Genomic DNA, 20,869 nt, shown 5'->3' with positions numbered 1-20,869 from the left:
TGTGAATCATTACGGTCAGAACAGAAAGAATTAAGATTTTAAAGTCTTTAATAACAGTTAGTAGTTCTCCATAGTTCCCTCTGTTTTACTGTATTGTACTGTATTATTGTACTGTATATTACTGTAGTACATTTGAGGATACTATGTCGCAGTACTTCAGTTTCATCCAAAGTATCAAACAGTGAAGAAGGAGGGACATGTTCCAGTTTGTTCCTGTAAAATTCAGTGACGTATTTATCAACTGTAATAGTATTTTCTAAAAACATAAAGTCTTCTCAAGTCACAGGCCTCAAGTCCGAGTCAAGCCCCAAGTCATTGACCTTTGAGTCCAAATCGAGTCCCAAGTCTTAGTCCATTTTATCAAGTCAAGTCTCAAATCCTAAAAATAGTGACTCAAGTCTGACTCGAGTCCAAGTCCCCACCTCTGATTATTACCAACCTACCTTTTGTGTAATTTGTACTTTTTTATTTTTTTTAACCATAGTCATTGTCTAAAAAAAGAATTAAGTAAAACATTTCTCCTTTAATTCCCATTAGTTTGACTGTAAATGACGAGCGCAGGTTATTAAAACAAAACTGCCTGGTACAGCCGCTGTTTGAAGAACACATGTACACATAATCCATCTTAAGCCGTTAGCGCCTGACATTGTAAAGTATCTGCTGACGGTGTACCATTAGGACCGGTGTGCGAGAGGTCAAAGGTCGGCAGCGGCGCACACATGTAATAACTCATAAATAAACGCGGAGAAAGCGGCCGGCGTGATAAGGAAAGCAGGGAGGTTAATTAACTGCTAATTCTACACAGCACTGCGCGGCTACGATAAAGAGAGCTTATTACAGCCGCACACTTTTATATATTCAGCACAATTACATTATGTCAGAGCGGCTTTAGTGTCTGTCGCAACTTTGTGTGGTTCTGCTTCATACCGGTTAGTCGTACAGTGAAAGGTCTTATGTTGCACAAAACTGATTCCTGTGAGGTTTAAGGCAGGTTATAATGTTGTTACCTCACCAAGAACAGACCTGGAGCTGTGTTTTGTTTCATTTTAGTGAAACAATTAGTTCAGCTGATGGCAAAAGGATCAAATCAATTTCTCAACTGGACAAAATGAGATTCATTTGGTCTTCCAATATTTTATGTTATTAGGTTCTTTTTACAGACTAAGAGTTTGTTTTCATACCTGACAGTTTCGACTGCGGTCTTCCTCACAGTGGTCACGTGATGTTGCTGTGACGTGTTTAAACAGGTTTGCTCTGTAAACAGTGCAGCTTTAAGGAATTCTGAAAAGTGCTATAAAGAAGTCTGTAACATTTAGTATTTTTGCTTTACGTTTGGTGAGAGGAGCTGTTCGTGGTCCTGAAGTTGACTAGTGCAGCGGTTTTCAAAAAGTGAGACCTGCCTCCCCTGGGAGGCGTCAAAGAACCACTGGGGAGATGCGACGCATGCGGATGATCCCAGGACTGATCCCAGGACTGATCCCAGGACTGATCCCAGGACTGATCCCAGGAGGTCTAAATCAGGACTGAACTCGGACTGAACTCGGACTGAACTAGGACTGAGGACTGAACGAGGACTAAAAAGGACTAAACGAGGACTAAACCAAGTCTAAACGAGGTCTAAACTAAAACTGAACCAGGACTGAGTGTCAGGATGGGCCCGGAGGTGTGCCCCTGCATAGACCATTGGGTGACTGCAGGCGAAAGGACCGGCGCAGAGCTCCGCACCTCATGGGGGTAAGTGCAGCTATCGCCCGATCGCGCTTTGCAGACACCCTGCTCCACAGACTCTGGGTTCTCCCTTTCTCTCTCAAGCCCAAGATTAATCCTGGCTTAGACCTCATTTATTCCTGGTTTAGACCTGGTTTAGACCTGGTTTAGACCTGGTTTAGACCTGGTTTAATTTAGACCTGGTTTAATCCTGGTTTAGATGTGGTATAGACCTGCTTTATTTGTGGTTCAGTCCAGGGATCAGTCCTGGTTTAGTCTGCGTGTGTTGCACCTCCCCAGTGACTCTTTGGCGCCCCCTAGGGGAGGTGGGGCTCACTTATTAAAACCACTGCACCAGACAATTTCAGTTCAGGACCACGGACAGCTCCTCTCCTCTGACTTTCAGTGACATTAAAAGTCTCCTCAATTAGGCCTACGTGAAGTTGGAAATTATTTGCTGTTGCAGAAATTGTTTATGAATGCAATTTAAAAAATAAAAAATAAAATGAAAATACAACATTAAAAAAATATATATTATCAGTTGTTATTGTCTTTACCCACTCTAAGCTGAGGCTCACATTCACCCCATTTGAAAAGCCCTGGTCTAGTGGTTACCTTTGTTTGATAGAGCTGATATCTGTATCTGTATTTGCCGATACCATACCGATATTCAGTACCAATATTCTGCTTCTGTCAGTCTATGCTAAAACTAAAACTAAAAAACTATCTAAAACTAGTGCATTATTATTATATTTTTTGCTCTGTCCCATTCTCTTTGTGCTTTTTTTGAACAGACTAATGAGTCAAAATGGAAACGGACGAGACAAAGGACAATTATCAGATATCAGTATCGTCTCAAATAATCCACATCGACCCATCCCCAGTGTTATTTTATTGCTCTGACAGTGACCACAGCAGCAGTCTGTATTACCGTCTGGAGATTTGAGACGCCGGCGGTGCTCGTGCCCTTTCAGACCCTCCTGTAACAAAGGAGAGTGTGGCATTTCATTATCATGTATGTATATGAGAGTGCCAGGGGGGCGCACACATCCCATAATACTCGTGCCCATCACAGCGCCGCTCAAGCACAACAGGCCTCGTCTCAACCGCACGCCGCAGAGCTGTTCAGGTCTCACGCACTTTCTCTCCCTCCCCTCGCTCGTGTCTCTCTCTCTCCTTTTTCATGTCTCTGTCCTTTACCTCTCCTGTCTCTGTTTCTTCTCTCCCTTTTTCCTTTTCTGTCTATTTCTTTTCTCTCTCTCTCTCTCCTCTTGCTCTTCAGTCTCTCTTCTTTACCTTTCTCATCCCTCTCTGTTTCTCTCTCTCACACACACACACACAGCCCTTTCTCTCTCTCTTTGTCTGTCTGCATCCTACTGTCATTCTTTTCTCTCTCCTCTCAGTCTCTCACTCACATACTCTCTCTCTTCCTCTCTTTTACTCTCCCGTCTCTCTCTTTCTCCTCTCTTGTCCGTCTTTCCTTGCTCTCTTTGTGTCTCTCTTGCTCTGCTCCTCTCTCCTGTCTCTCTCTTTCTCACGCACACATTTTCTCTCTCTCTTTCTCTCTCCTCGCTCTCCCCTGTCATTTCTTTCTCACTCACATACTCTCTCTCTTTTTCGCTCTCTTACTCTCGTGTTTCTCTCTTTCTCCTCTTGTTCATCTTTCCTTACTCTCCCTTGTCCGTCTCTTCTCTCTCTCTCTCTCTCATGTTCTTCTACTCTCTCCTGTCTCTCTCTTTCTCACACACACTTTCTCTATGTCTTTCTCTCTCTTACTCTCCTGTTTCTCTCTTTCTCCACTCATGTCCATCTTTCCTTTCTCTCCTTTGTCTCTCTCTTGCTCCATTCCTCTCTCTTGTCTCTCTCTTTCTCACACACACACTTTCTCTCTCTTTTTCTCTCTCCTCGCTCTCGTGCCATTTCTTTCTCTCTCCTCTCTGTCTCTCACTCACTCATACTCTTTCTCTCTCTTCCTCTCCTGTCTCTCTCTTTCTCCTTTCTTGTCCATTTTTCCTTGCTCTCCTTTGTCTGTCTCTTCTATCTCTCTCTCATCCTTCACTCCTCTCCTGTCTCTCTCTTTCTCACACACATTTTCTCTCTCTCTTTCTCTCTCTTCGGTCTCCTATCGTTTCTTTCTCTCTCCTCTCAGTCTCTCACACACTCATACTCTCTCTTCCTCTCCTCATTTGTTCATCTTTCCTTGCTCCCTTTGTCTGTCTCTTCTATCTCTCTCTTGTTCCTCTACTCTCTCTTTCTCACACACACACTTTCTCTCTCCTCGCTCTCTTTGTCTCTCCTTTCCCTCTCCTCTCTGTGTCTCACTCAAATACTCTCTCTCTTTTTCTCTCTTATTCTCCTGTCTCTCTCTTTCTCCTTTCTTGTCCATCTTTCCTTGCTCTCTTTGTCTCTCTCCTATCTCTCTCTCTTGCTCCATTCCTCTCTCCTGTCTCTCTCTTTCTCACACTTACACTCTCTCTCTCTCTCTTCCTCTCCTGTCTTTTTCTTTCTCCTCTCTTGTCCATCTTTCCCTGCTCTCTTTGTCTGTCACTCCTATCTCTCTCTCTTACTCTTCTCCTCTCCTGTCTCTGTCTCACACACACACACTTTCTCTCTCTCTTTCTCTCTCCTCGCTCTCCTGTCATTTCTTTCCCTCTCCTCTCTGTCTCTCACTCATGCTCTTTCTCTTTTTCTCTCTTTGTCTCTTGTCTCTCTTTCTCTGTTCTTGTCCATCTTTCCTTGCTCTCTTTGTCTCATTCTCTCTCTCTCTCTCTTGCTCTGCTCCTCTCTCCTGTCTCTCTCTTTTTTTATTCTTCATGGAGATAGACACGTTTTATGCCGCACTGTTGAAGGATCATGGTCAAGGAAACAACATTTCTATGGAAACAAGAATGGGGACGCCGTTCTCCAGGAAAAAAAGAGTCACGTTTGTGGAAATGCAAGCCCGCTCACAATAATCAATTATAATCTTTGACATCCGTGGATCATTGTGTTATAATTTGCACATTTAAAATCACAATGTTCATCTAAAACGACTTAATAGAAGAATCAAGTCCACTGATTTCCACGTTAGAAAATTGCAGTGTCCAGTGTGAGCTGACGTCACCACAAACGTCATCACAACAAAGAGCCGTGCAGCTGTCGGTTCCTCCTGTGGATAGCTGCACATCACACTGGCGAATAGCAGATTTTTTTTTTTTTTTTTGTTTCTACCAAAATGACACACAACACTGCAGAAACGTACGAACAAAGTAAGTACAGAGCTGTGGGTGTATTTCGTGGCGGTGAAACGGGTTGATCTGCAATATGACGTCTTGAAAATAAGTGATTAAAGATTGCTCAAAAATCCTCCGAACACAATGAGAAGTGGAAGCAACTATAATACAGTTAATTAAAAGCTCTCAAAAGTCCATTTTGCGTAATAGATTTGCTTTAAACGCACGTGCTGATAACAAAATACATCTAAAACCGGAGAAAGCCCCGAACAGTCACGACTAAACGCAAAAGAGAAGATCGTTCCAAGTGATGAATAAAGTTCCAATGTGTTTTGCTCCACCAAATATTGCCATCTCTGCAGCTAATGTTTAACCGAGCCTTTTAACTTCACAGATTCTATTTCACATCCCACAAAGCAGCTCAGATTATGGCCCATTCCCACAGCACATCAAACCAGCAGAGTACACACCGGAGCAGTTAGCAGCTACATGCACACATTACTGCCAAGTGTCCATTCGATTACTATCAAAATACTTGTAAACAATCGCTTTTGTGTGGCTCTTTAAAGACGCTGCGTGATTTTTACTGACTTAAAAACATGAGAAACAGATGTAGTTCTTTTTAAACAGTTTCCAGTGCTCCAAACTTATTCCTCCGTTACCTTATTCATGACAAAAACTTAAATCTTGTCAAGTTAAAACGACGTGCATTGTGTAAATTATCTGGTGGAAGGTCCAGCAAATGTTTTTCCGTTGAGATGTTATTGCTTTGTCTGTAATGTTCCACCTGATGGTATTAAACCTTTCTATCGTCATGGAAACCAAACCAGACAAAATTATAGGTCAACCTCGCTCACTTTTTCCTTACTTACCTTCCGAGCATTCTAATTATTCACCTCGATGAGTTTATAAACGCTTTTCACAATTTTCAGAAACCAGTGCACAGTTACAGTAATAAATAGCATGCAAGCGCACACTTCCTGATCATTGAACTGTAAAACATACCATTGTTACTGTAAGTGTTGTCGCCTCTCCAAAGATCTGGCACGGGGACTTCACTTAGTGGCATCATCTGCTCGTCTCCATGGGGATGGATCTAACACTGTACTTTGGAACTTTCCACGCAAAGCAATAACATTTCTTACTACCACAACATGATGTTTATATAATACAGTTGTGTATTTTATTAACTCATTTTCATGTTGTGGTGTAATTTCAAAAAAATATATAAAAATGTAAGATTTATTTGTTATTTAAATATGAATTCACAGCTCTAAATGCGGCTATTATTATTATTACTGTACTGGTACTGGTAGTAGTAATAATAATAGTAGTAGTAGTGGTAGTAGTAGTGGTGGTAAAAGTAATAGTAATAGTAATAGTAATAGTAGTAGTAGTAGTGGTAGTGTAGTAGTAGTGGTAGTAGTAGTGGTAGTAGTAATAGTAATAGTAGTAGTAATAGTAATAGTAGTAGTAGTGGTAGTGGTAGTAGTAGTAGTAGTACTGGTGTTTTTTTTTTTTTTTTGTTTTTATGTTTCTTTTAAAGGTGCACTGTGTAACTTTTTGGTTGGGGGTCTGTCACCTTCTTATTTCTATGGATATGTCATTGCTCTGCCTGGAATGTCCCACAGTATGACTTTAAACAGCTCTACCTTACATTTATTCAATCACAAGTCATTTTATACCTTTAAAAACCTTGAAAAACAAGCATTCTGACTGTGAGCGGGGTCGCCTCTCCGCAGATCTGGCCTTGTAACTTGGGCTGATTTGGTCTCCATGATGATAGAAAGGTTTAATGTCATACTGTGAAACATTCCAGACAAATCAATATGATCACACATTTACACAGTGCACCTTTAAGATACAGTACTAGTTGAAAGGTTTGGACAAACCAAGTCATTCATTGTCTTTTTTTTCTTATTTCCTACTTTCTACAGCTTGTACACATCCAGAAAACATCAAATATATTAAACTAAATATATGGAATTGTGTACTACTGTACTTTGAGGATTTAATGTGTTCCTTTACTACATAATTCCATATATCTTACTTCATATATTTGATGTCTTCTGTGTGTGTGTGTCCAAACTTTTGACTGGTAGTGTAAACGTGTACGATATGAATTTCCCATAAAAGTGTGACCTTGATGCTTCCCAGATGCACAATAAAACGAGTGTAAATGAAGATATGTTAAAGCAGCTGTGGAGCCTTTCCCGGTGCAGACAGATGGAGACACTGCCCTTCTCACCCAGGCCTTTTTAGCCACCAGACTGTAAAAAATACACCTCATATTTAGCTCTGCCCCATTGGAATTCAGGAGAGACGAGAGGACTAGTCGGGAAAATAAAATAATTTCAGATTTGAACTAACCTTAAACGATAATACAATAACAGACACGTCCAAAAAAACAAAATTGCTCTAAAGAAGCTACATGGATGAGTGGACAAATGTATTCACTCTTTAAACTATTTTTCCGGTTGACAGACTTAAATTTTCTTTGCGATGGGACCTGTAAAATACATCAAAATGTTTAGAAGTTGTGCGAAATTCAAATACAGAGTCAAGTATTAAATAAGAAAAACAGAAAGCTGCAAAAAGATCTGATCAAAATTGAAAAGTAAAACTAAATTTAAAGTGAACATTAAAGACGTGCGACTGCCAACATCATAACTGCCCCTACATCGTGAGAGGTGCATCTTTATTGGGTTTTTACTTCTGGATGATGTTTCTTATTTTTTTATTTCTTGTTTATTTATTTGTAAATATGTAAAGATTATCATCAGCGTGGCTAATTTTCATCTTCAGTCCCTCGGCAGGTTGATGTAAAATCATCTAGAGGACGGGGGAAAGTACAGCAACAATCACACAAATGTACATAACACCAACACACTCACTGTACACACAACTGTACATACACAACACACTACTATACACACACAACTGTACATAACACACAACACACTCACTGTACACACACACACTCACTATACACACAACACAACTGTACATACACAACTGTACATACAACTGTACACACAGTACACACAACACTCACTATACACACAACTGTACAATACAACACACTACTATACACACACAAACTGTACACACACACACACACACTCACTATACACACAACTGTACACTACAACAACTCACTGTACATACACACAACTGTACACACAACACACTACTATACACACAACTGTACACACACCACACTCACTACATACAACACACTCACTGTACACACAACTGTACATACAACACACTAACTGTACACACAACTGTACATACAACACACTCACTATACACACAACTGTACACACAACACTCACTGTACACACAACTGTACATACAACACACTAACTGTACACACAACTGTACATACACACACTACTACACACAAACTGTACAACAACACACTATACACACAACTGTACACACAACACACTACTATACACACAACTGTACATACACACACAACTATACACACAACTGTAACTACAACACACTCACACACTGTACACACAACTGTACACATACAACACACTCACTGTACACACAACTGTACATACAACACACTACACACACTGTACACACACACTCACTGTACACACAACCTACAATATCATATGATGTTTTTTTTTCCACAAATCCATGAGAAAGAGATTTTGTATGTTTTGTATGTTTTTTAATCCATTTTTAAGAGGGCGCTAGAGAGCCATTTTGTAATTAGCAGTTGATTTTCATATCATTGCATTCAGCTCGCAAATCTCCATGGTCTATCAGCTTTTTCAAACAAAAAATGTACCTGATGTTTTCCAAAAATTGCCACACACCCAAATTCATATTCAAAATGTAACTGATAATCTTTAATTCCACATGGGTTTTCTGTGTTTTGGTTGAATTTGAAGTGTTTGCGATGAAGACTGTGCAAAAGGATGTCACAAATATAACACTGTGTACTTTTGTAATTCCCTGATTTGATCCAATATGGCCCACATCCTGAAATATCCAAAAGGTAAATTAACAAATGTTGAACCTGGTATTTTCAATTATTAACTAAGCTCAAGAACTCACTGTATTACAATCTAATTTTGCATTTTCACAATATTCATTTTAGCTGTGTCATCTGTATTAAATAACATTGGTCTAATGAAGGTGGTGATGTCATCTGAAACTCAGCAATGAACCGTCTTACGCATTTTTGAATGTTGTACATTTCATTTCATGCCGTATGGCAAGATGAGGCCAATTAAAATTACCTACAACTTAACTAACCCAAACCATTTTCCCAACACTAACCTTAAAGGCCTCGTACAGGATTTTCCCCCATCTGAATGAGCAAAATGTGTATTATCCCAGTACAGATATATGGTATAAGCAGCTTTTTAGGTCAAAATAAGGTTACGTTTACACTGAGACGAATCACTGTACCATATCACCGTATCAGAAACGATTTGCCTCCAGACACGTCGTTTCTGTGCCCGCAAGTCTTCCCCATCCACACAGCTTTGAGCATATTTGTTTATGTTTTACAGCAACGAAACTTAAAACCACATGGCTAATTTGCATAAACTGAGCGCTCATAAAAACAGTTCGCTCCTTATACACTGATGCTGTTCAGCTTCTATTTCTGCCAGACTAAAGGACACGACTCGGTGGAATGTGTTTAATGCAGCTTTGTGCAAGTCTTACATAAACAAAACTTAAAATCACATGTGTAATTTGCATAAACTAAGCGCAGAAAAAAAAAAACACTCTTGTGCGCTGATGTGGTCAACTTCTGTCAGACTAAAGGACACGACTCAGTGGAATATGAGTGTTCTTACTGTGACAGAGGGGTGGTCTGCTGATGGTGAGTCAGTTCTGTGTTTCTATCGCATTGGAGATGGTTCATGTGAAACTTTTCAGAGATTATACGTCTTCAGGTCACACACATAGACCGTACATATGAATGGACATATGTCTAGCCTCTTAGCGTTTTGGCAGTGAATTACTTCAAGGTGCATAGACCTACATCAGTGTATCAGCGTTTTCAGGCGTCCACACAGTGCCAGATCAGATCTGTACTCGGATGAATTCGTGGGAGCTGATGGCACCAGATCGTTCCGTTTTCCATCGGATTAGTGTGGACGAACACTGCATCCACAACGAAAACGACTCGAATATGTACTAGTGTGGACAGGGCCTAAGTCAGCTGTGTACAATCTGTACATGACATCACAAGGTGGAACAGAGTGTTTTCTGTTTGATAGAAGAACTCAGCTTAAATAGGCAGGATTTGTGTGTTTAATATGTGTGACTGAAACCAAAAACAACTTCCATCATTTGTTTGCGATGAGGAAATGTTGTGATGTAGTATGGACCCTTTAAGCTGCATTTCCACGAGTGATTTTATTTTTTGCATGTTTCGTTTTATCCAATACTTTCCAATATACACATGAACAGAACTGATTTTGTGACCTTCAGGCTGGTAGATTAGTGCTCTAACCCAAGAGAGCCCAGTAAACATTTTGGACACCACCTCCTCCTCCTCTCTAAATCAACAAACCCTTTGCTGTATGACATTGTTATCCAACTCCTTCCCTTCCCTCTCCCTCATCTCTACTCCGCATCAGAGCTGACCGGACCCCCCGTAACAGATGGAGGTCCAGGTAATTGGAAAATTGGCAGGCTTGTCCAGGAGATTTGGTGGATAGGACCTCATGAGACGTCACCGCCGCTTAGATTTATTCACCAGAAAGTAGCCAGCTCCGAGGAAAAGGCGTCCCATTCATCTGCACGGACGGCCGCATATCAAAAAGCACTCCGGAGACAGCTACAAGGTTCCTGTTAGTTTGGTTATGATCTATAGGCTGTCCCGGGCATTAACCCTAACCCTAATTTACGGCGTCGCACAAGGCTTCAGCGAGACCAGCAAATAGCCCTTACCATCCTCCATAGTGATTTATGGACACGCGCGGGGATCTATCTCATCTCTATCTCCTCCAATTTGACGCGCCCAACTTCAGTGCTTACTCAGACTTACCTGGATGGATCGCAAACAACTTGGAACTTACTTATAGAGGGCACATTCAAATAGAACCTGTCAGGGAATGCAGTTTCCAATTTATAGCTCGGTTACTCAACTTATTTCTCGTGAATATGTAGCCTATGTTTACGTTTTGTCAACAGAGTATATTTTAAAATCAGCGCTTAATGAAAAAATAAGACAGCGCTGCATCGCCGCTGCTTAATATGGATGAATAAAAGAACCCAGAGTGTCTTGGCTGTGAGACTTTTACCCATGTATTCCTAAACTTGTCAATTCACTGCACATTTCTCTGATCTGGGCAAGATTTTAAAGCTTACATCAGGTTATTTATCTTGTTTTCAGATTTATTATCTACTTACTAGACCAGAGGCGGCTTAATTCTAGTCTAGAGGTTGTTTATTTTACTTGACAAGCTATTTTAAAATGATCTTGGTGCATGGACAGATAATTTCACTTCTTTTAAGTCATTTTCTGATAGATTTAAATGTTTATATCTTAAATTTTGGCCAAGTTTTTTGCAGTTGCATACCATCATTGTGTCTTTGGGCAAAACACTATCTCTGCTTTACCTAAATGTTTATCTATCTTTGAACACCACAGATTATCATATTGGTGGTTTAACTTATGTTAAGTGAGTAAAAAGCAATGAATTGTTTACTAAACTATTTACCACAGATGGGACAAGATCTCGTGAAAACTGACACAATATTGTGCACATGTGAGAAAAGTGAACTCTTGAGATTTTTTCCTCCTGAATTTCCCTTTGGCTTGTACGGAAAAAGAGTTGATGACCACAAAATTATTACATAAAATAAATAAAAATAGTGAAGCCAAAATTTGCCACGTTTACATGAGAGCTTTAATTCCAAATAAACATAATTGAATTCTGAATAAAATTTTATTCCGCTTTAAAAAGACAATGTAAACACTTAATTCACTGAAAATGATTAAAATGATTTAACTTAATTTCAGAGTAAGTGGGTCATTTATTCCAATTTTGTAGCTGAATAAATGTATTCCTCGATCATGTAAATGTTTATTCTTCTTAAACAATTAAAATAATTGTTTTCTCGTTGGGTCGGCTCCACCAGTCCTGGCTTCAGACTTTCATCCACGTCTCTTTGGATTTGTGAGCAGGATGTGGGAGTGGGCTGAGGTAGAGCAGCCACTGACTCAGTTTGTCTTCTTTCTCCCTTCTCCGACACTCTTCCCTTCTCCTCCTCAGCTGACAAACGTAAAGTGTGATGAGAGAATTCTCCAGCTGCTGCTTCATTATCATCGGAACCACTGCGAAAAATGTTTGGATCATGTCTGGCCGTGGTGTAATGGCAAACCGAGAAAATACGTTTGTGTCCCTGTCCAATCAGAACCCTTAATGTAGCAGCAGCTGTCTGTCACCTGAGGAAGAGAAGGGAAGAGCAACAGCTGCTCAACCTCAGAGTCGAGCCGGAGCTGAGTTCAAAATTAGGAATAGCAATTGATTTCTGGACAAAATAAAAACACCAGGATCATGTAGAGCGGGTTAATATGAATATTTGAAGCCCAAAATGACAAAACTCACAGACAGAGGAGTGACCATTTTTCAGCATAAAGTGAATTGGAGCCAGAGCCAGTGGAGCCGGAAGTGCTCCCATGCTCACTTCCTATTTGAAACACAATGGCGAACGGATTATCTATGTCCATACAGTTCCTTGTTGAAGCCCATGAATATAGAACCATTACTACACTGACATTTTTATTGTATATAGCCCAATTTTAATCACATCTCCAAACTTTTAACAGTACCGTACTGTCTTTCTTATATTTAAAAAGTACATTTCTTATCTAAATCGCAGTATTCTCGGCGGCGCTCGCTTCAGAACCACAAGTCATTTCCGCATTAGTCAGTTGAATAGTTGTCCTGTTGTTTAGGGACCGGTCGCGGCTTTGTTATTTAAAGATGAGGCAGAGTTTTGTTTTCCCACAACCTAAATGTATGCAGCTCCTCGCTATCTGTGCCCAGGAGTGTAATAAGGATTCTAAAGACGTGTCCCTTCTCTCTTTATTCTTTTAAATGTGCTTCCAGCTTGTCTTTTCAATGGGAGGTTTTCTAATTAGAGACTACGCCATACGGAAATGATGCAGTGCTAGTAGTTTTTCTCCTAAGACGTGCGCGTGTGTGAATTGTTTTGTTAGAAGTTTTTCAGTTGTTAAAGGCTCCAGATTAGGCTGTTCTCTGAGCTATGTTATAATGTGTTTCCCACGTCACAGACAGACCTGGAGTTGTGTGTTTTTGTTTCATTCACACATGTTTAACACATAAACCCTGCACATTTAGGCTGAGTTCTTCTCTCAGACTGAAAAAACACTCTCTTCCACCTTAATGTTATGTGGTAATACAGGAAGTGATCCAATGTGTTTTTAAACTCCATACACCTTCACTAGAATCATTTAGATCATTTCAGACCTAGAATTATCCACTTCCACAAAACAAAAGCCAAAAACGTAGCTGTTAACTTTTATTCCAGATTAGAATGTCTTTATTCTTTATTTGTCACTGTAACAGATACAACAAAATTAAGTGCAGTTCTCGTTTAGCGCAAAGGTAACAATAAATTATAAAAAATATAAAAAGACAGAGTCACTATGGACATTATAAAAGTGTTTTGAGCTTTGGAGATGTAGACAGACTAATATTAAGGAGTTACTTAAACATGTGAATGAAACAAAATGCAAAGCTCACTCGAGTCAGTTTTGTGTCATATAGGACCTGTAAAGAATATGTTTAGTTGATATTACTTTAGTTAAAGTACCTGTACCCAGGGTTCCCACGGTCATGGAAATCCATGGAAATTGAAAATGTCATTTTTCAGGCCTGGGAAAGTCATGGAATTTTGTAAATTCAATGAATGTTTTGGAAAAGTCATGGAATTATAGTATCTCTTTCACAGAACTACAATGTTCTTCTGTTAAGTTCTCATTAGGCTATTATGATTATTTGTGAAGGTCTGCACCTTTTGTTTAAAAGAGACGACAATAAATGCACTGACAGTATTTTGAATGTAAAAAAATATATATAATCCCAAACCATAAAGTGAGTGGAAAGAGTGAACATTACATATTTAGCCTTAAAAGTCTGATCAATTCTACACATGTAGGTGCCGTAAAGTCATTGAAAAAGTCATGGAAAAGTTTAGAAATTTTATCAGTGAAAGAGAGTGGGAACCCTGTGTACCGATGTACCTGATTTTTACTGTTTACTGTTAATAATTTTAACTTTTTCATTTTAAACTCTCTGCTGTGGTCCAAAGTTATGCCTCACTTTCCTAACACATTTTTCATCAAAGTTGAAATGAGTTTACAAGTGCTTCTCAATCATCAGAGTAGAGTTTTACCACCAGACAAGCACTAGCATGCTAACAGCGCATCAGCTTTAGCCTACACCCTGGTTCGTGCATGATAAATCTTCAGACATATTTTCATACACTTTAATAATTGGATGCAGAATTTGACCATGTGGATATAATCATGGCACATCAGAAAATGACAATATCCCTAAAAAGATTTCCTCAAAATAGTAACACATCTCTAAAAATAAAAATAAATTAAGGATGCAGAGTTCTTATCAATATTAAGTACAGAGGTTTTTGCTCAAAGGTGACGTGAAAGAGTGTTGTTCAAATTATTTTTAAAAGCATTTCCTTGTAGTGTAACCTGGTGTCCCCTGAATGTTTTGCGTCTCTTTTAGCATATTGAGGAGAGACTTGCTGAGTAAGAGCGGGCTCCAGAGGCTTGAGTGGTGCCCAGGTGAGGCTGACCTGAGCGCTCCAGGCCAGTGCACATGTGTAGAGGCTGAGACAGGGGATAATTGTATCTGTCAGCTGCTCTAATCAGCTCCGTGCTCTGAGCTGCTCTCCGTGCTGTCACCTTCACTTAGAGCGCTCCACTAAATCACACATCACCACAGCTCCGGCCTGGATCTGAGCTCCACTGTAGAGGAACAGAGTGACTGACGGTTCACTTTGTGTGTTTTGTATGTTTTAATTCGTTTGTGGTGTATGGATGGTAGATCGGCATTGGGTCATTCAGTTTACTCCCACTGGAATTTTTTTTTTTAGCTCGGCTCAAGGTTCAGTAATCAACGAAAGACCAAACGTTTAGGCTACGTTCACACTGCAGCCTGAAGTGACCCAAATCCGATTTTTTTTGCCTCTATGCTCCTGTATCTGATCTTTTAATGACAGTCTGAACGACACAGATCCAATTTCTTCATATGTGACCCTAGGCCACTTGGATATGTGCTCCTAAAACCGATACATATCTGATCTTTTAATGACAGTCTGAATGACACAGATCAGATTTTTTTCAAATGTGACCCAGGACACTTGGATCTGTGCTCCTAAAACCGGTACATATCTGATCTTTTGACATGCGACTTCAGTCTGAATGGTCAGGTCACATTCATCCCACCTACACTTCATCAACAAGACACAAACGTCACTATTCTGCGCTGAAATAGGCAGAAACTGAAAGAAAGCCACAACTATGGTGGACGACAATGCAATATTTTTGACTGAAACTATAATCTTGACCTGTGATTGGCCACATTTAGTTTGGAATTAAGACATTCTCCTTCGAGTTTACATGGAAATAATAATTATGAATTGAGGTTTACATGGAAAACACGTTAAATTGTCTTTATTTAATTCAGCTCAATGTCTGGGGGTGGGGAAGGTTCTGATTGGACAGGGACATGAACGTATTTACATCGACTGGAAGAAAACACACACTTCAGCTGCTACCGGCTTTTTTGTCATCTTGGTTTGTCGTTACGTCATGGACACAAACATGATACAAATTTTTTCTTTAGTCGTTCCGATGATAATTGCGCAGCAGCTGGAGAATTCTCTCATCACGCTTTACGTCTGTCAGCTGAGGAGGAGAAGAGAAGAGTGTCGGAGAAGGGAGGAAGAAGACAAACTGAGTCAACTCCCGCATCCCGCTCACAAATCCAAAGAGAAGTGGATGTTAGAGTTTTTATGATTCCTGACACCCACTCTTTTCATTATTTGTAGTTCTTCCGGCGCACTTACTAAAAAAACTCTTTCAGCTCCAACGTTTGCTCCAGGCTGCCGTCTTGCAGTGCGTCATCGCGTCAGAAGGGGGCGACCCAACGAGCAAGCGCTGAACGACCGTAATTATTTTTAAGAAGAATAAACGTTTACATGATCGAGGAATAAATTAATTCGGCTTTAAAATCGGAAGAAACCACCCACTTACTTCAGAATTAAAGGTTGTATGGAGGATTTTTTGTTTGTTTCAAATTGTCAATGAAAGTTCAAAATAGAATTATAGAGACGCAGCAGCCTTGTAATTATGATGACCAAAAAAAAAAAAAAAAAAAGAATGAAAACTGTGGACGTAGTGAGGCCAGATAAACATCAGCCAATAGAAAACGAGGCTCACTCATTTTCTATTGGCTGTTAGGTTGTCAATCAAACTCCCTACGTTTCTAGCGTCAACGACTTCGCCGGCGCGCTGGGATTACGTGGTTTACGTTTGCCTCTCACACACTGATGCCATTTACTCAACCAGCGCAGCGGTTCTTGCCGTCTTTTTCGAACTGTAGCTTCCTCTCAGTTTGCACAAAGTTTGTTGTAATGGCCGACAAGAATCCACGACCAGTTCGCCGCAAAAGAAAGTCAGTTTTTGATGTCGCGGGAAGAAGAAGAGAAGGGGAAAAGGAGCAAAGCACAACATTTAAAAAAGGGCAAACAGTCGCTGCATTTCTCTTTCATATCTCTCTTTCAATCTTCCATACAACCTTTAAGTTAAATTCTGAATAATCATTTTCATTAGGAAGTGTTTACATGGTCTTTTTAAAACAGAATACATTTTTATTCAGAGTTTAATCATTTTTATTCGCACTTAAAGCTCTCAGGTAAACGTGGCGATCGGTCTGTTCTCTCTGATTCACACAAGACGGTTCCTCGTGTGTTTCTGAACCCACCGTTATCATAAGAATAGTTCTTGCTGCATAAGCCTCTGCGGCGTCTCTGTCTGGACTGACAGCGATGCCGTTGTGCATTATTTTATGTTTTCTTCTGAGCGGCACAAAGAAATTATGATCTGTCATGTTTTATGTCTGACGCCTTTCCTGCCGCGGCACACGGCCTGTGACGATAGTGTGAAAACCCGGCACCTTAACATGTCTTCATCTGTGTGTTTTCAGGAGGAAGAGGAGGATCTAAAAGAGGCAGACGACGACGCTGTGAAAGAGGAATCCGCCGAAGAGGAGATCCAGACCTTGGACTGAGAAGGACAGGACCGCACCTGTCTCTTCCGAAAAAAGCACACTCTACTTTTCTACTCTGATCCCAAAGTCCAAGTATTTTACAAACACTACGCATTTCTATCAGAGGAAAGACTTTGTACCTGTGAGGGCTGCAGACTCTGAACGCAACAGCTCATAAATGTTACGCCTGATACATTTACTGTGACTTCATTGATACTGGCACCACTGATCAGATCTTCAGTGTAGACGATTTATGTTGATATTGTGAAGACTTTTTTTTTTTTTTTTATAACAGCCAAGACCCAAATAACCTGAGAACACATTCAGTTCAGTTAAAATTCCCCTGACAAAGGGAAGTGTCTTTACTATCGGAGCTTTTTTTTTATTTTAAAGATCTTATATTGCCGTATTTTTCGGACTATAAGTCACACTTTTTGGGGGAAATGTATTTTATAAAATCAGAGACCAGGAACCGACATTTCATCTTGTCAAGTTCTAGTAGTAACAATAGAACGGAGAACAACAGACTGTTAACGTCACATATGAACAGTTCTTCAGATAACATATAGATTAAGATATAGCATAAACTACGGAAGCCGAGAGGGGCCACAACAAACGCAAACGGAGCAAACGGACTCTATTTTAAAGCAAACGCCGCAACAGATGCAAATGCCACAACACAAACGCAAACGTCGCAACATATTAAAAAGCCACAACACATTGAAAAGCCACAACACATTAAAAACCACCAAAAAAAGCCACAACGGAAAATACTGCAGGACTCTCTTTTAATGCACCGACCGATCAAGCGGCAAGTGAAGAAGAAGAACTACAACGTGAAACGAATAATGATAAAACAATAAACTACTTTTACTTACGTTTCCAACTTCTCCATTCCTTTTCACGTTGTAGTTCTTCTTCTTCACTTGCCGCTTGATCGGTCCATCAGAAAATTGAGTCCCTGTTGTGGCTTTTTAATGTGTTGCGTCATTTGCATTTGTGTTGTGGCGTTTGTATTTGTTGCGGCGTTTGCATTAAAATAGAGTCCCGCGGTCATTTCCTTTGTGGCTTTTTTTGGTTTGTTGTGGCTTTTTGTTGTGTTGTCGCATTTGTATTTGTTGCGACGTTTGCGTTTGTTGTGACCCCTCTCGGCTTCCGTAATAAACAACAGAACAGAACAAGTTTACCAAACTCTCCATCTCACTCCAAATCACTAAATCCATGCAATTCTTCATCCTAAGTGTCACTTCTGAACAACTCCACGACCTCCAGAGGTAAACGGCATCGCTGTCGTTAGACTCAGCATCAGTTTTAGTTAGAATTATTCTGGCCTTTCTGAATCCCGACAGGATGGTTTTGGTTTGTTTAAATGTTAATTTTTCAGTGTTGCAGAAGTAATGGTGCAATCAACTGACATGATACAGAGACAAGACAGAGGCTCTTTCTGCAGGAGACATGTGCAGTAGAGCCAAGTGACAGTGGTACAGGAGGAACAGGAGCAGCAGATACTGACACACAAGACTAGAACCTCTCACCACTTCAGTGTGAAAATTTTAATATATAAGTTGCACCGGAGTAAAAGTCACAGGAAACCACAAAAAATAGTGCAACTTATAGTCAGGAAAATACAGTACACAAACCTGGAGTTGTGTTTTGTTTCATTAACACGTGTTTAAGCTAAGTTTTATTATTAGTCTACATCTCCAAAGTTCAAAATGTTCTGTTCCACCTTGTGATGTCATGAAGAGGTTGTTTTCAAGTCAACAACTCCTTTTTTTTTTTACCTTTAGTTCAGTAGAGATCGACAATTCCAGACGTAAAATCACCCAAATGATTCTAGTGAAGGTGTATGGAGTTTAAAAACACAGTAGACAGTTTTCTGTATTACCACATGACATCACAAGGTGCAACTGAGCATTTTCCATTTGAGAGAAGAACTAAATAATAATAAATCTGCAGGGTTTGTGTGTTAAACATGTGCGAATGAAACAAAACACAACTCCAGGTCTGTTTACGACGAGGAAACAACATCATAGCATAAACTACTTTGAAAACTGCTTCACGTTACGTTTTTTTCCTCATCAAAAATTCATACTTTTAAAAAATCTACTTTTTTATGCTCACATTTATCATTGGTACTAATATCAATGAAAGTTACTGTACGAATATTTATTTTCTTACACTAAATATTGGAAAACTGTTTACAAGAATCCAAAGCACTGCCTACAATCATCTCTGCCATATTCCACATTCCACGAGATTCTTTTACGATTTTATTTTTATATCGTACGTATATTCGCCCGTTTATGTCTAACGTTTTTTTGTTTCTGATTTTAATTGCCTCATACCAGTATATTTGTATGTCCTTATTTTGAAATTATCTTACTTTTCTCCATGAAGCCAGATGGTGCTTTGGCCTTCCAGTGGCCTCGCAGATTCAGAAAAAAAAAAAAAAAAACCCGACTCTTTCTAACTTTCGATAATTAGAATGCACCAGCCGCACTGAAGCCAAAAAAAAAATTATCATTACTTATATTTAAACGAATTATTGCTGCTTGTTTGACCTCTGAACCTGCGTCACTGCCAGGCCCGACCACCCTTTGGCTCCTAGTTATTCTGGAACTATCCCTTGAAGTGCCAATAAATTGTAAATGCAAAAAAAAAAAAAAACTCAGCGTCTCTATCTCTAACGCACAGCAGCGGCACATCTTAAGTGAGAATCACGCTCGGCTAATTGCTGAACGACAACATAAAGCGTGTCGGGGCATCGGGCTCACGGCGCTGCCAATTTGTCCCTCAGTCTCAACAAACAAAAAAGTGCGTCTCCGTTTTGCATTTTTAGCCTCATGACGATAAAAAACAAACGCAGGATTTTATGTAAGAAGATCGTCGTTGATATAATTCAGCTTTTGTGTTCGTCAGTGGGTTCGTTAAAGGCGCATTGTGTAACTTTTCCGGTGGAGGGTCCGTCAAACGCTTTTCTCTTTATGTGGTTAAACCTTTCTATCGCCATGGAGACCAAACTAGACCAAAATCTGTGGAGAGATCTGTGTTTTTCTAGGTATTTTTGAGCTACAATTGAATAAATGTAAGGTCGATCTGTTTAATGTCACACTGTGGAACATTCCAGGCAGAGCAATGACGTATCCATAGAAACAAAAAGATGACAGATCCTCCACCGGAAAAGTTACACGTCTTTAAATTTACTTTTTGAGCTTATATTATAATATTTAAAGGTGCACTGTGTGACTTTTATGAAGGGGGTCCACAACCTTTTTGTCTCCATGGAGATTTTAAGGCTTTGGTTGAAATTGTCCACAGTATGGCATTAAATCAGCGGTGTCAAACTCAAATTCATAGAGGCCAAAATTAAAAACTAGGACTAAGTCGTGGGTCAAACTAAATATTTATTGAAAAATTTGAACAACATCTTCATGTTTTCTCTTCTTTCGAGATATGTAATATTAAACCTTTTCTTATTAAAATAAATGTTTAATAATAGTTTTGCTTAAACACTGAATCCAGAACAAGCAAAATATTAAATAATAACATTTTAAATAAATAATGTCTCTAAAACGTATTTGACATGATCTCGTGGGCCAAATATAATTATATCGAGGACCAAATTTGGCCCCT

The 20,869-nt window shown here is 39.7% G+C and overlaps 1 protein-coding gene across 2 annotated transcripts in view; it reads left to right on the top strand.

Annotated features, from left to right (window-relative positions):
- The window catches only part of phf14 (PHD finger protein 14), a 163,073-nt gene extending 142,469 nt beyond the window's left edge, over positions 1-20,604 (top strand). For both annotated transcript variants that reach the window (XM_055157288.1, XM_055157287.1), the window contains exon 19: positions 17,171-20,604. In XM_055157288.1, coding sequence (XP_055013263.1) covers positions 17,171-17,254 — 84 coding nt within the window. In that variant the 3' untranslated portion in view covers positions 17,255-20,604. The remainder of the gene's footprint in view (positions 1-17,170) is intronic.
- Positions 20,605-20,869: the final 265 nt, after the last annotated feature.

This window comes from Boleophthalmus pectinirostris, unplaced genomic scaffold (assembly GCF_026225935.1).
Source record: "Boleophthalmus pectinirostris isolate CB_2022bp ecotype Guang Dong unplaced genomic scaffold, ASM2622593v1 HiC_scaffold_21, whole genome shotgun sequence".
Taxonomy (NCBI): domain Eukaryota; kingdom Metazoa; phylum Chordata; class Actinopteri; order Gobiiformes; family Gobiidae; genus Boleophthalmus; species Boleophthalmus pectinirostris.
The sequence above is the reverse complement of the archived record's forward strand: the minus strand, read 5'-3'. Positions and strand labels throughout refer to the sequence as shown.